Here is a 12,864-nt window from a genome sequence, read left to right as displayed (position 1 = left end):
TTCTGCATCAGAAAAGCTGAATGGCGTTAGGAGGTGAGACAATAAAATCCAGTAGGATATTTTAAATTGTTTTTAGTGTTAATTTTTGAAGCAGTAGCTCTAATTAAGATAAAGTACCTGTCTTAACAGAACAATGAAGAGAGTTCAGTATGTGATTAGACTTTGCACGGGTGATTAATGATCATACTTGGAAATTACTTAGTTCCTGTAATGTTTTGATAATCTGCTCTAGTTTAAGTTCTGTAACTGGAGACAGTGATAATGATGAAGTTCACACAAGGTATTTATGCATAGCATCAGGCTGACTAACGATGTACTTCTGGGACAGGAGGTTCTTTTTGGTCTATATTCTGTGCAGTTCTTGCAGTGAAGTACGAAAAGAAACGATTTTTTTCTGTGTCCTTCAGTTTTTGGAAAGAAAGTTGTTTGCTAATAGTAGATAGCTGTTACAGTCACTTTTTCGACAGTGAAGGCTTCTGTTTCCAAAAAGCAGCTATTTTTAGCACTTCAGCAGGCAATTACAGGCAATTCCCATGCTTAGCTCCTGTAGTTTACATTTATTTGGATAAATAAAGACTTCTAGTTTTATCCTTTTTTAAGTCTGTCTGGATAAACAGAGTGGGCTAGTGTGTATGTGTGCTACACAAACACTTGTAAATACAATACCATTTCAAGAGAAATACCCAGCACGCACAAAGTAGACTAAAAAGTCGCTTTTCTGGTTCTGCTTTGAGAAGAAAGAAATAACAATTTTTAATCTGAATTTAGAGGTTAGACAAAATAATGTAAAAAAGTATGAACTATCAGCCAAGGAGAATATGAGAAATATGTGAAATTATATTTAAAAAAACAGATAATCACCCCATCAGTGACTCCACTTCCTTGAATAGTTGATGTGAATTTTAGTAATTGTGTAGGTAGTAAGTGGTGGCATGGGGTTGTTCAGGGTTTATTCCCCTATTGTTTGTTAAATAAGTTATAAACACAGTTTCCTTGGATTCATTATTATTAGTTTAAAAATTAAAAAAAAAAAAAAAAAAAAAAGCCAGAAATGCTCTGTTCAGGATTGCTTACTTTACAGTTTAAACAGAGCAGCAATTGCAAGCACCTTGTGCCCAAAATTTAAAGGCAAGAAAACTGACTCAGGTGCAGTCAGACTCTGCTTCAAAGTTAAACAATTTGCCAAGTGAGCAGCCTCATACATGAGCCTAGCTGGGAATAGCCCAGGAAATCAAAATGGCAAAGAACCCTCACTGAAAAGTAAATAATGGAAATGGCTGAAAATTCAAAGTTCCGAGTTCAGAAAGTCCTCTGTAGGATTGATATTAAGTATACGCTGTTGCAGTGGAGTTTATATAACTTGAAAGCAATTTGATATAGGATTTCTAAACACAGAGGAGCGAGGCATGTGCTGAGACTGAAGCATGCACTCAAGGTTTTAGGCGACACAGGTTCAGCACAGTCTTTTTGTTCCATTTTTGGAAATTTATTAGCACGATGGGATGTCTGTGGTGAGAATTCCTGGCTGTGAACCCAGCACAAATAAGTGCTTTTCTCATCTAGGTGAGGCTGCTGGTTTGGGAAACTCAGAGCTTCAACAGCAGTAGGGAATTCACACAGAAAAAAATGCTCAAGCATGACAGTTCATGTGAGATCACAATGTCAGGTAAAAAGGTCACAAATTAGTGTCAACAGAAGGAATAAAGTAATCAATTGTTCAAGGACCTGTTATGTTGTTTTACCCTGTGTATTTACGAGAATGCCACTAATCGCAAGGGATATTACAACGTGTTAAGAACCGCTTGCTTTTAAGAAAATTGACAACCAACCAGTCCAAAATTGATGGCAGTATCCAGGGGTTGGTGACGTCCGCCAGGGTCTTGTGAACAAAACTTGGAAAGCCGAGGGATGTCTGTAGAGTATTTCCTGCTCGGAAACACCAGGGGCAGCATTTGCTGCGGATTGAGCGAACGCGACTCGCAGCGCAGCCCCGCAGCCGGCTGCCTCTCGCCTCGACAGGGAGAGATCAAACCACAGACCGAACTCTCAGGACGCTGACTGGCAAAAAGCAAATTTTAAGCGTCTCAAGTTAAAATGAAAAAAAAACCCAAAATCTTTGTTTGGAAAGAACATTTTCTGTGTTCTACGAAATCTTGTAAGAGAGAGAATTCCTCCATCTGTCTTGGTAGCTTCCAGAGCAGCACGATGGATTTCATATTCCCACAGCCACTTTGAAAACCCCAGCCAAGCCGTCATTTAAAACACTCTTGCTTGTTCTCCATAAGATTCATAAGATTCGTGTTTTACTGTTGAATGTATGTTCTGTGACTGATCCCCTTTAACACAACAATGACATCTGAGCTGTAATGAACAAATAAAAGCCAAATCAAGGCCTGAAGCAAAGGGTAACATCGTCTACTATTTTACAAACATTATAATTTCATTTTATATTCCAGCTGTGCCACTGTTCTCAACAGATGCAAGCTACTGCTCTGTATCAAATAATAACCCACTCTTCCTCAGTTGTTCAAGGTTAAATAACAACAACAACAAAAATCTCTTTTTCCTGTTAGCAGTAATGCCGTCCTCTGAAGGCAGCACAATCCTAAACCGTCTCCCCCAAACCTTATCCCTCAGCAAAGTCTCAAAGTGCTTACTGAGACAAACATGGGTCTGAACATGCTGGAGGGTCCGGCGGTGCTCACCAAGCCAAAACCTGGAAACCCACATCTTGCAACAAACCCTCGTGTTTGTTGCTGCATGAAGGAGATGGGGGTCATGAAAGTGGGGGCTTTTTCTATTTCCTGTATGTCTAATGCTGCATATCTTTTAGATTCTGGGGGATTTCCCAGGAATGTGTCACTTCATCACTGGCATTCAAAGTATTTATTTGCATGACCTTGGAAGAGGATAAAAAACACCTGAGAGGGTTATTGTCAGCTCCTCCTCATCCTCAGCTTAGTGGTCTCAGTAGGCTGAGATGAAATTTGTGTATTTTTTCTAACTGGACCCGTTGCAGAACTGAAAGAGATAATGCACCTATCTACTAAGGGCTGTACAATCCCAAAAGACCTTGGAGGTTTTCCATCAGGGATGTGTCTCTGCGTGCTTGGGGGCCATTTTTATTCCCGGAGGTATTTGGGAATTTGGCTAATGCAGCCACAGTAGTACAACAGCATATTGCTTTAATAAAGCCGGCCAGCTCCCAGCTATTTCTGCATCCTCCTTTACAGCTCACCTACAACAACACGCAGAAGCTGGCGGCTGTCACTTGCAGGAGGCCGGTTCCAGAGGCCAGGTCTCGCAGTCTAAAATTGCCCTGCACTAAATAGAGGAGCAGGACGAGAGAAGCACTAAGCCTGCGGCTTTCCCGGGAAGGAACCAGTGCAGGCGCTACGTGACTTGTCCCGGACACCCAAGAAGCTCCTGCCAGGGAGCGGAGCTCCCGCATCCCGAACCTGACCTCGTGTCGTGCACTCGTCCCGTGCATGCGAGCGCCCTAGAACGCACTGCTTGTTCTTATACCGTCTGTTCCAGAGAAGTCCAGCTGGTAGAGGAGCGCAGCGCCGTGATTTATTTGAGAACTCCCTCGTACTCGTCTGAAGGTCCTGCCGCCGGGGGAGGAGGGAGAGCGCGGGAGGCTGCGCTCCTCGGCAGCTGCTCCTCGCCCGGCCCGGCACCCAGGTAGAGGGCGAGGAGGGGAGCGGGGATTTCCTTGGCTTCCTCCCATGCACACACCTCCCGGGGAGCGGCGGCGGCCCGACTCCCCTCGGCGGCCGCTGGGAGGCTCCGCGCCTCGCCCCGGCCTCCCGGCGCCGCGTCCCCGGCCGCGCTCCCTGTCGGTGACACCCGCCTCCCGCCCCCGCTCCGCTCCGCGCCCCGCCGCGCCGCACGGAGGGGCCGCGGGCAGCTCCGGCACCGGCAGCGCCGACAGCCCACCGGCACACAGCCGCCCGCCGGCGCGGGCATGGAATATACAAAAACACAAAGGAAAAGTGGCTGCTGGACTGTTCTGGGGGCAAAATGCTGGAAGTTTGTAAGTGCAACTCTCCGTTTGTAATTACTGTCTGAAGAGGGGCTGGGTTGCTTGTTTGTTTTTTGGTTTTTTTTTTCCTTTGCCCCTTCTCCCCCCTCTTCCGTGCTTTTCTTGAAACTGTACTTGAAACTGTTCAGTATCTGGGAGTAAAAGGGAAAGTACGCGAGAGGAGTTCTTTCCCTGGGTCCGTAGCTTGCTGCTTAATACTAAGGGGGGAGATGAGCACTGAAAGCAATACGGATTTATCCAGTGGCTGAATTAAATGAAGGCGAAGCGTGGTGTGGAAGTCCAGTGACTGACATTGTTCCGGACCGGGGGATGTGTCTCTCTGAATTTTAGAGGAACTACAGTTTAGCGGCAGCCAGCCGGACACAGTCACCACGCCGCAGAGTGGCCAGCAACGAGCGGGCGAGAGAAACAAGAAAGCACAAAGACTGAACTAACCCGACCCTCCTCCTCTTTCTCCTCCTTCCCTGGCTCTTTATTTACACATTTACTAAAGACTTAAAAGAAAAGAAAAAAAAGAAAAAAAAAAAAAAAAAGGAGAGAGAGAGAGAAACCCCAACAAGCCCACTCCAGCTAACCTACGAGATTTTCGGTCCGCCGGGGGTTTCTCCGCGCCGCCGACCACGGCAATGCCTTAAATTTTCACTTCAAGGAATAACACCCCCCGCTCCCCCGAAATAAAATAAACCCAATAAACCTGCCAAGTCTCACTCATTTCCGAGGGAGAGCTCCTTCGTCCAGGGATTCATTTTGAAGGAAGCGGCTCGTTTTATTTGGATATTTTTTTTTTTTCCCCGTTCTCCCCCCCCGGCAGAGCCCCCCCGTCCCCCCTCACCGGGCGCCCCTCGGCCGGGGCTGCCCGGCCCCGACCCCCGCCCCTCCCGCCGGCCGATGCTGGCGCAGCCCTAGCGACCCCCTCCCGCCCCCCGATCTGTCAACCCCCCGCGGGGCCGTCACCGCCCGGGGGCCGGGCGGGGGTGGGCTGGGGGCGCGGGGCTGACCGCCCTCCGCCCCGCCGCCAGCCCCCGGGCTCGGGCTCCCGCCGCTGCCCCCGCCTCCCCCCCCATCCCCCCCGCCCTCTCCATGCGGCAGTGAGGACCGACCCATCCGGAGGGCCAGGACCGGCAGCCAGCGATGGGCGACACGGCTCCCCCCCAGGCCGCGGGGCTGGGGGCCGGGCTGCTGGGGGGGGGCCCGGCGGCGCCCCGGGTGCACAGCGCCATCGTGGAGCGGCTGCGGGCCCGCATCGCCGTCTGCCGCCAGCACCACCTCAGCTGCGAGGGGCGCTACGAGCGGGGCCGCGCCGAGAGCTCCGACCGCGAGCGGGAGAGCACCTTGCAGCTCCTCCACCTCGTGCAGCAGGGCCAGGGCGCCCGCAAGGCCGGCAAGCACCCCAAGGCGGCCGCCGCCCCCGCCGCCGCCGCCGGCGCGGCGCCCCCGGACTACCACCAGCACCTCCTCGGCAACGGCGGCATCAACGGGGAGCAGCCGGCGGGGGAGCAGCGCGCCTCGGCGCTCCTGGCGGTGAGTCACAGCGCCCGCTGCCGGCGGGGAGGCGCCGCGCCGAGCCCCCGCTGGCTCCTCGGGGCGCCCGCCCTGCCCGGCGGGGTCCGTGCGCTCGGCCCGCCGCGCCGCCGTGCTGTGTGTGCGTGGGGTGTGTGGGGTGTGTGTGGGGTGTTCGTGTGGAGTGTGTGTGGGGTGTGTGTGTGGGGGGTGTGCGTGGGGTGTGCGAGGGTCGGCGGGCGCCCAGCTCGGGGGGACTGAGGGCGTGTGTGTGCGCTTCGAAGGGATTTTGGGACTGCTTGGGGTGTTGTTTTGGGGGTTTTTACATCACGCTCTGCACCTAGAAGCGCGTAGCGCGCCTCTGCCGTCGCGCCTTGCCAAGGCGCTGACAGCGGCATCACTAAGGAGGACACCGGCAGCCGATGCTGTCGGGGCGTCCCCGAGCAGGGGTGAAAAGTAGCGCTCGAGTATCACCCGCGTTCAGAATTGTCCCCCCTGCCCCATTTCATCCCGTTCGCCAGGGCGCCAGGCAGCTATTTTAGCTCTTTTCGTGCCCCTGGAACTCGGGCAGTGCCTACGCCCGGGGCAGCTCGGAGCGCCGGCCGCGCCAGCGATGCTCGGGTTGTTATTGTCACCCAGAGTGTTTCGCGGAGCAGTTACGAGAGTTTTCCAGGCACTGCCGCTGTGTAAATGGATACGCTGACCTTTTTCAACTGGAAATTGCTCTGAACATGTCAAGGAGGCGAAGCCTTGTCTCCTGTTACTTTATTACGAGCAGTCAGTGCACCACGCTTTTGAAGGCGTATGCCCCGCTGTGCTGCCTCCCAACTCTTAATTCTCGGCACACATGCGAAACATTGAGAGGAGTGACTGCATCCTGATAGGCCCGCGGCTGCCATTCGAATAGCTGAAAATAGATCGCTCCCTCTGCTCCAGACATCAAACTTATCTTTCTTAGTGCCTGACGCATGCTAAAACGGGACCTTTGTGGTCGTTTCTCCCTTCTTACCCGTGCGGTGCGTGGATCGACGTTCGGGGCTGCGTTACTCAGCATCATTCGGGAGGGTGATGATGTAAGCGTCAAATGCGATAACATTGTGTCCGAGGGGAGTTTAGGCGCTTCCACCTGACTCAGTGTTCAGATTAAATCTCCCCACATTCCTCGTCACAATCAAGAAAGCCATTATCTTATTTTTCCAGTGTGTATTAATGTAATGCTTTGCACTTGCCTTATGGGAAAAAAAAAAAAAAAAAAAAAAAAAAAAAAAAAGCTTTTACCTAATGTCACAGAAAAATTCACTTTCTGAAATCAGGCAACAGGCCCATGTGGGTTTGTTTTGTTTTGTTTGTTTGTTTTGAATTTTAGTTGTTACTGGTTGTTACTATTATTATGAAATAGCTGGAGACAGCTATTTGGAAATGCTAAATGAAACAACTCCAAAGAAAATACTGAAAGATTTTCATCATTTAAGTACAGAGAGGTTGTCCTTGTTTCTGAAATACCACTAATGGCTATTAGCCTGCTACTTGCTGGAGATGCTGTGCACAGCCCTTGCTGTTGCACTACCTCCCAGAAAAACTCCACAAACATGTGTCATTGAGAAGCAAAAGGTCTGAAAAAGCCCCATCATTTTTGCACGCTAGCCTTTGGTAATCTTGCTGACAAGGTGTATGACTTCAGTGAGCATGATATTTGGGGCCCTGAACCATGTTTTGACACTGAGTAATGCTGGCTCATGAAACGGCATTGTTGTAATGGTGGCACTGCACATCCTCCCACTCTGTGCTTGACCCTGACACTCTTCATTTGCTGCTCTGATTAGGAAACAGAAAAAGGCATTGGTTCAAAGTCACATCTCTGTGTCATGTGTAGACACATGTCTGTGTCTACCTTCTCCTTACCAAGAGCTCCTTAGAACATTGTTGCAAATATTAAGGAACAATAGCAAAACACATGGTGTCTGAGGGGGGTGAATTCAAGTGGCTGAGGGTCATAGAGCTTTAAGGTAGTAGAGCTTTGTTTTCCTGTTCTTGAAAATTCAGAGGGCAGGGATGGACCAGGAAAGAACAGTCTCGCTTTTCCTCCAGCCATAGCTGGAAAAGGAATTATCTCTGCCAGTTACACCAAGGGTACTTGAAGAGGATGGATGAGGCAGACTAAGCCTGTTGTCCTGTGCATTATAAATGGATGGAAAGAGAACAATCTCTAAGCAGAATTCATCCTCTGTGGAGTGACTCTCAAGAGGAATTCCAGTGGAAGCTTTATATGCACTATTCTTCTAATTCCAGATTTTTTTCCTTCCAGCAGGTGTGAGGTGCACAGGGCCCTGAAACAAGGGGCAGCTCTGACTTTCAGCTGTGGCAGGCACAGCACTGGCACAGGGAAGCACAAGGCAGGAGCACAGGTGCAAGTCTCACACTGAGCATGTGAGACTGGACACATACCCGACTCCAAGGGGAATGTAAAGCTCCACATGCCTTCTATAGATCCACCAGTTTAAAAAATAAAACCACCCACAGCTCCGCACAGATAAGTGCAAAGGCGGTCATAACTCTCGCTGGGGAGTTCTGGCTACCAGGATGCACTTTGTCGGCAAAACCCAGCTGGGTTGTTTCCTCTGCTTTGCAGGTCCCACTGCTCTTGTTACACATTGTTACACATGTGCCTGCCGTGTTTAGTGGCATTGGATGGGTCATTTACACAGTTGGACTCAAAAGTAAATATTTGACACTTAGTAACATTTGCAACAATGTTTCCTTGAACATATCAAAGAGCTTGAAGTGATTATCTGACATTGTTGATACTATTATTTGATAATTATCTTTTCCCAGTGGGCAGTTTAAAACTGGCAGAAGAGAGAGTTTATAGAGAAGTTTGGTTTGGCCTTAATTTAACAGTGTTACTTTGATTTTTGAGAAAGTATCTTTGGCAACAGCATTTTCTAATTGGAGGCTGGGGATCAGATTTTTTTAGCTGGACCAATGGATGTGGGTGTGTGTGAATGAGAAATTTATTCTTCGGGACACAGATAGGGAAGCTTTTGTACTTTCTGCCTTCCTGCATTTCCCAAGAGCTAACATTTGTTTATTTATATAGTGTTGTTACTTCTCATGGTGCAGAGTGGAACAGATAAAATATTCTTTCTTTTATACATATATCTATATGTATGTATATGCCCTCCAGCACTTAGCTGTTAATACTATTTATGTTACATGTAAACAGTTAGCTCTGGAGGGCATTCCTCAGTGGCTTAAACACTGAACTGGTAATACCAAAGTTCTTGCATTGCAGTTTCAAGTCTCCGGCAGCCAATTCATTCCATCGTCCTTCTGACACAGGCTGAGCACTGCTCATTTTGCTATGTGAGAGCTGGGAACTCTGTCTCATGGGCATTAGTGTATTATCCTGGTCAGGTTTTTTATTGCAGCCATCACCCCGGTGGCTCTGAGTGTGTTAAGTGGTGTTTGTCATGAGTCACAGGTGGCTTGTTCTACTTTCACCCATCTCATATTTGTGCCAAATTTGTCATTATAAGAATTGATTTAAAATAACAATTAAATACATTAATATTTTCTGTACTTGGAAAAGTAACTGTGAAAGTGGTCTTCTCCCCAGATGTAGTCTACAAGCAGGTGAAAAAGGGGAAAACAATCCCATAAAAGTGATGTATCCAAGGAAGTGGGGAATGTGTTAATTCCTGCTGCTCACCTACATTCTCATCAACAGCTGTATAAATCTAGAAGAGTCAGTGAGTTTGTCCCAGTCCCCAGAGGACCTCAGTGGAAAACAAGATTGTCTGACAGGTACCGAGAGCCAAGACTGACTTGTAAAACCTCAACTGAGGCAGTTATTTTATGTGGAGATCCTGAATTAATTTCCTTAGGATTTTTTTGATGATCCACACTGTGTTTGCTGAGGTTTGGCCTCCTCTGTGCTAGTGTTAAAGATCCTTGAGTATTTTAAAAGGAGCGATTGTGCTCTGGTATCTGTGCCCAAATTGACGTTTACCCCCATCTCCTAAGTTCTTTGTTTTGTTTGCTGGTTGGCTGCCAGGGTACCCTGCAGAAATATCTGCATTTTTTGGTTGTAGATGTACATAACATTTGGAAGCGCTCTGAAGCAAGCAGCGTAAGGTGACCAGCTATGGGTTGAAGTGACATTACAATATGGCAAGAACAGGTGAATTAAAGCACAAACCATCCTGCAAAACTAGAGTGCAATCTTTTGACTGACACAAAGTTTGGTGCCAAAGCAATGGAAATGTTCTGTTTGTGAGGTAAAGAATTGCTGTCTGCTCCTTGGGCTTCTATGGGAGCAAAGCTGTGTCCTGATAATGACAACTTATATAGCTGAGTCAGGTAAAAGGAGTAGATAATGTTGCCTGTGTGGATGGAAAACATTGATCTGCTGTTATGGGCCCTCTGGGCTGCTGTGAGCCATTTGGTTAGGATAGACATGGGTGCCATTTTAAAATCTTTGTTCCCCTTAACAGTTAGAACATTTTCCAGACCATAATCAAGAAGACTCCCTGAAAGCTGCATAGAAGCTGTTTTTAATGATGATTTCAACAAGTGAATTTGTTAAATTTATACTAGTATGTAGGAGCCTTTTCAGGCCTAGCTCTCCCATCAAATCACTCACTTCCTTTAAAGCTTTTAAAGCTTTGAGCACATTTAATGAAAGTCTCCTCCATTCTGAAACTGTCTAACACACTGTTTCCACCACCAAAGTTTCTGTAGGCAGTGAGCAGAGGAACAATGTCTCTGCCTGGACTTGATGTGCTCTCCACGGCCAACCCGCGGGTTTATTAACATCCATGGCTGTTGTGGCATGTCCTCTGAGAGAGCTCTTGCATCCCCTGCAGTACTCAAACTGAGTCCCTTTTCTGTAGCACCACAACAAAGGAAAGTGATATGCAGCTTCTGTTTATTCTGCTTTTGAAAAGTGTGACTCCAGCAAAAACGTGAGCTCTTCTGTGGGGAAATCTGAACCTTAGAAAGGTATGTCTGAGTCAGAGAAGCTGTTTTGCCGAAACTTTGACTCGCATGGCTCTTAGGGCTTCTGCCCTCGCAAAGAGCGCTCCCTGAAGAAGGAGTATGTAGGGTTCAGTTAGGTTGCAGTTACCAAAAAAAGTCCCAGCAGATAGGTTAGTCAGCAGGTTAAGAAAGGCCACAAGACTCTCTTCCTCTTCCTAACTGCTATCAACAGTCCCTTCTACCAAGATTTTTTCTTCAGAAAAAAGTTGTAGTCTGCTTTTATTAAGTCTGCTGCCTTGTGAAGCTGAAACCTCACCTCTTATCTCATTACTGGAAAAAAATTGCTCCATCCAGGTCCCTTTGACAATTTTGGGAAGGGTTGTATCTCCTCTGCTTCATTTATATTGAACTCCCTAGGTGGTGTAGGAGGAGCTGAAAGCTGGAAAGCTCTTCCAGCTAACAAAGCACTGGCATAGAGGTGCCAGCTCTGCCAGAAAGTCTCTCTGTGGTCTTGCAAATGTCTCTTGCTCTGCCACTATTTCCCTTCTATGCTTTAGCTTTTTCTGATGGTACAGTCTCACTAGCACATGGGACGTTGGGTTCTGCTGAAGGCCTCAAATCTACATGAAAATGACCTGACACCATCCCATCCTGGAATTCAAGCAGGTGATTAAAGCAACCACTATGTAACACACAATCAGCTGCATGGTTCCTAGAAGAGCTTTGGTCACCTGGCTGCTCTGAAGAGAAGAAGAACAAGGTCTTTTCTCTTTGATGTCTCTCCAGTGGTCTGCATGTCAGTATTCCCCTGTATGAATTCCCAGTGGTGTTTATCCCAGCAGGAGTAGGATTAGGCTGATGGGATTCTTGACAGGTCTGTATTTTCCACAAATCTTAATCACCATCTGAAAACCTGTAAAGGGTCTTACCTAAATCATGCTGCTTCAGTTTGGAATAGCCTTGAAGTAGTGAAAGAGGCAGTGGTCTTGGCTGCAGAAAAGAAGGAGTTGGTGCTGAGTGAGATTTGGATCAAATTTTCAACTTAGCAGTACTAAGATGCAGATTATTTTTCTGTGGTTTTTTTTTTCTTTTTCTTCTTTAAAAAAGCATTAACTATTTGTGCCTTAGATTCCCATTGGAAAGCTTCCTATAGCCATTTGTAAATTTGTTATACCTTGTCAGGTCCTTCTAAAGTATTTGTAGATGTACGTATTCAGTCCCTAATTGCACTATAGTGCCAACACGAATACCTAAGCCAAAATACCTGCGAGTCTCAAGCAACAGTTTTTAGGTGAGCATGCTGTAAACTAAAATCTAAGTGTTTCTGCTCTGATTCTAGGATCCATTCAACAAATTACTCCTGTTTTTTCACTTCCATAAACCTCAGTTTCTTCTATGAACAATACTATTTATCATTTCTGTGGAGTGAATTGAGATGTGATGGTGAGTTTTATGACTCAGAAGCCAAATTCATTATTGATGGAGCCTAAGACAAGATTTTGAATGTTTGTTTTGACAAAGCCTTTGAGGAGCTTCAAATCACCTTTTCAGCCTTTGACCCATAGATCTGAGTATTGGAAATGCAAACCTGAATGAGTCTTTTACATAATCACGTGACTATACACCTAGGTTTTCATGGCACTGCGTTGCAAATACTCACAATAAAAGTGCAAGATGTGGCAGTGACCCTTCTCTTTAGGAGAGAAAAGCATTTTTACTTTCTCTTCATAATAATAAATGTGTATGCTTTATACTTTCTTGATTTACTTGCTCCTGATTCTGAACCAATTTGTGTTTAAATTAATCTCCCAATTAAGTCATCTGTGTCCAAGTTTCACGTACTTGATGCTTCAGCAAACTGGGAGCAGAGTGGGATTGGAGCTGAGAGCATATATACAAGTCATCAGCTCTCCCTGAGGCTGCAGCTGCTCCCAGTGAAAGCAGGTGAGAGCTACCTTGCCCTGCATGTGTTGCCTTCCATCTGGTAGTGATGAAGGATGGTTCACATTTATGGCTCAGGGTGAGAAAAACACTGAAATATTGCTGAATTGAATAACTTACTCAAAATTCCAGTGAACTTACTGAAAAACTATAATTTATTTTAGTTTTAATTTGAAAACACCTCACGCATGTGGTTTCACCTACAGGTGTTGGCATTTCCCTGAAGACATTCCTTTTGTTCAAAAATGGCTCCTGTAGCTATTTTTATCTGTGTCACTCAGTTATAATTCTGATGTGCTTGCAAACCCAGCTGAATTAAGGTGGAGAGAAATTAGTACCAATTAGGAATCAATGTGAAAGTGCTTCTGACAAGTGAGGATGTGGATCTTGCAAAGCCATTT

The 12,864-nt window shown here is 46.8% G+C and overlaps 1 protein-coding gene across 1 annotated transcript in view; it reads left to right on the top strand.

Moving 5' to 3' along the window:
• Positions 1-3,388: 3,388 nt before the first annotated feature.
• MAML2 (mastermind like transcriptional coactivator 2) overlaps positions 3,389-12,864 on the top strand; it is a 211,936-nt gene continuing 202,460 nt past the window's right edge. The window contains exons 1-2 of the mRNA XM_066312940.1: positions 3,389-4,036; positions 4,376-5,566. Of these exons, the coding sequence (XP_066169037.1) occupies positions 5,177-5,566 (390 nt within the window). The 5' untranslated portion in view covers positions 3,389-4,036; positions 4,376-5,176. The remainder of the gene's footprint in view (positions 4,037-4,375; positions 5,567-12,864) is intronic.

This window comes from Sylvia atricapilla, chromosome 2 (assembly GCF_009819655.1).
Source record: "Sylvia atricapilla isolate bSylAtr1 chromosome 2, bSylAtr1.pri, whole genome shotgun sequence".
NCBI lineage: Eukaryota > Metazoa > Chordata > Aves > Passeriformes > Sylviidae > Sylvia > Sylvia atricapilla.
The sequence above is the reverse complement of the archived record's forward strand: the minus strand, read 5'-3'. Positions and strand labels throughout refer to the sequence as shown.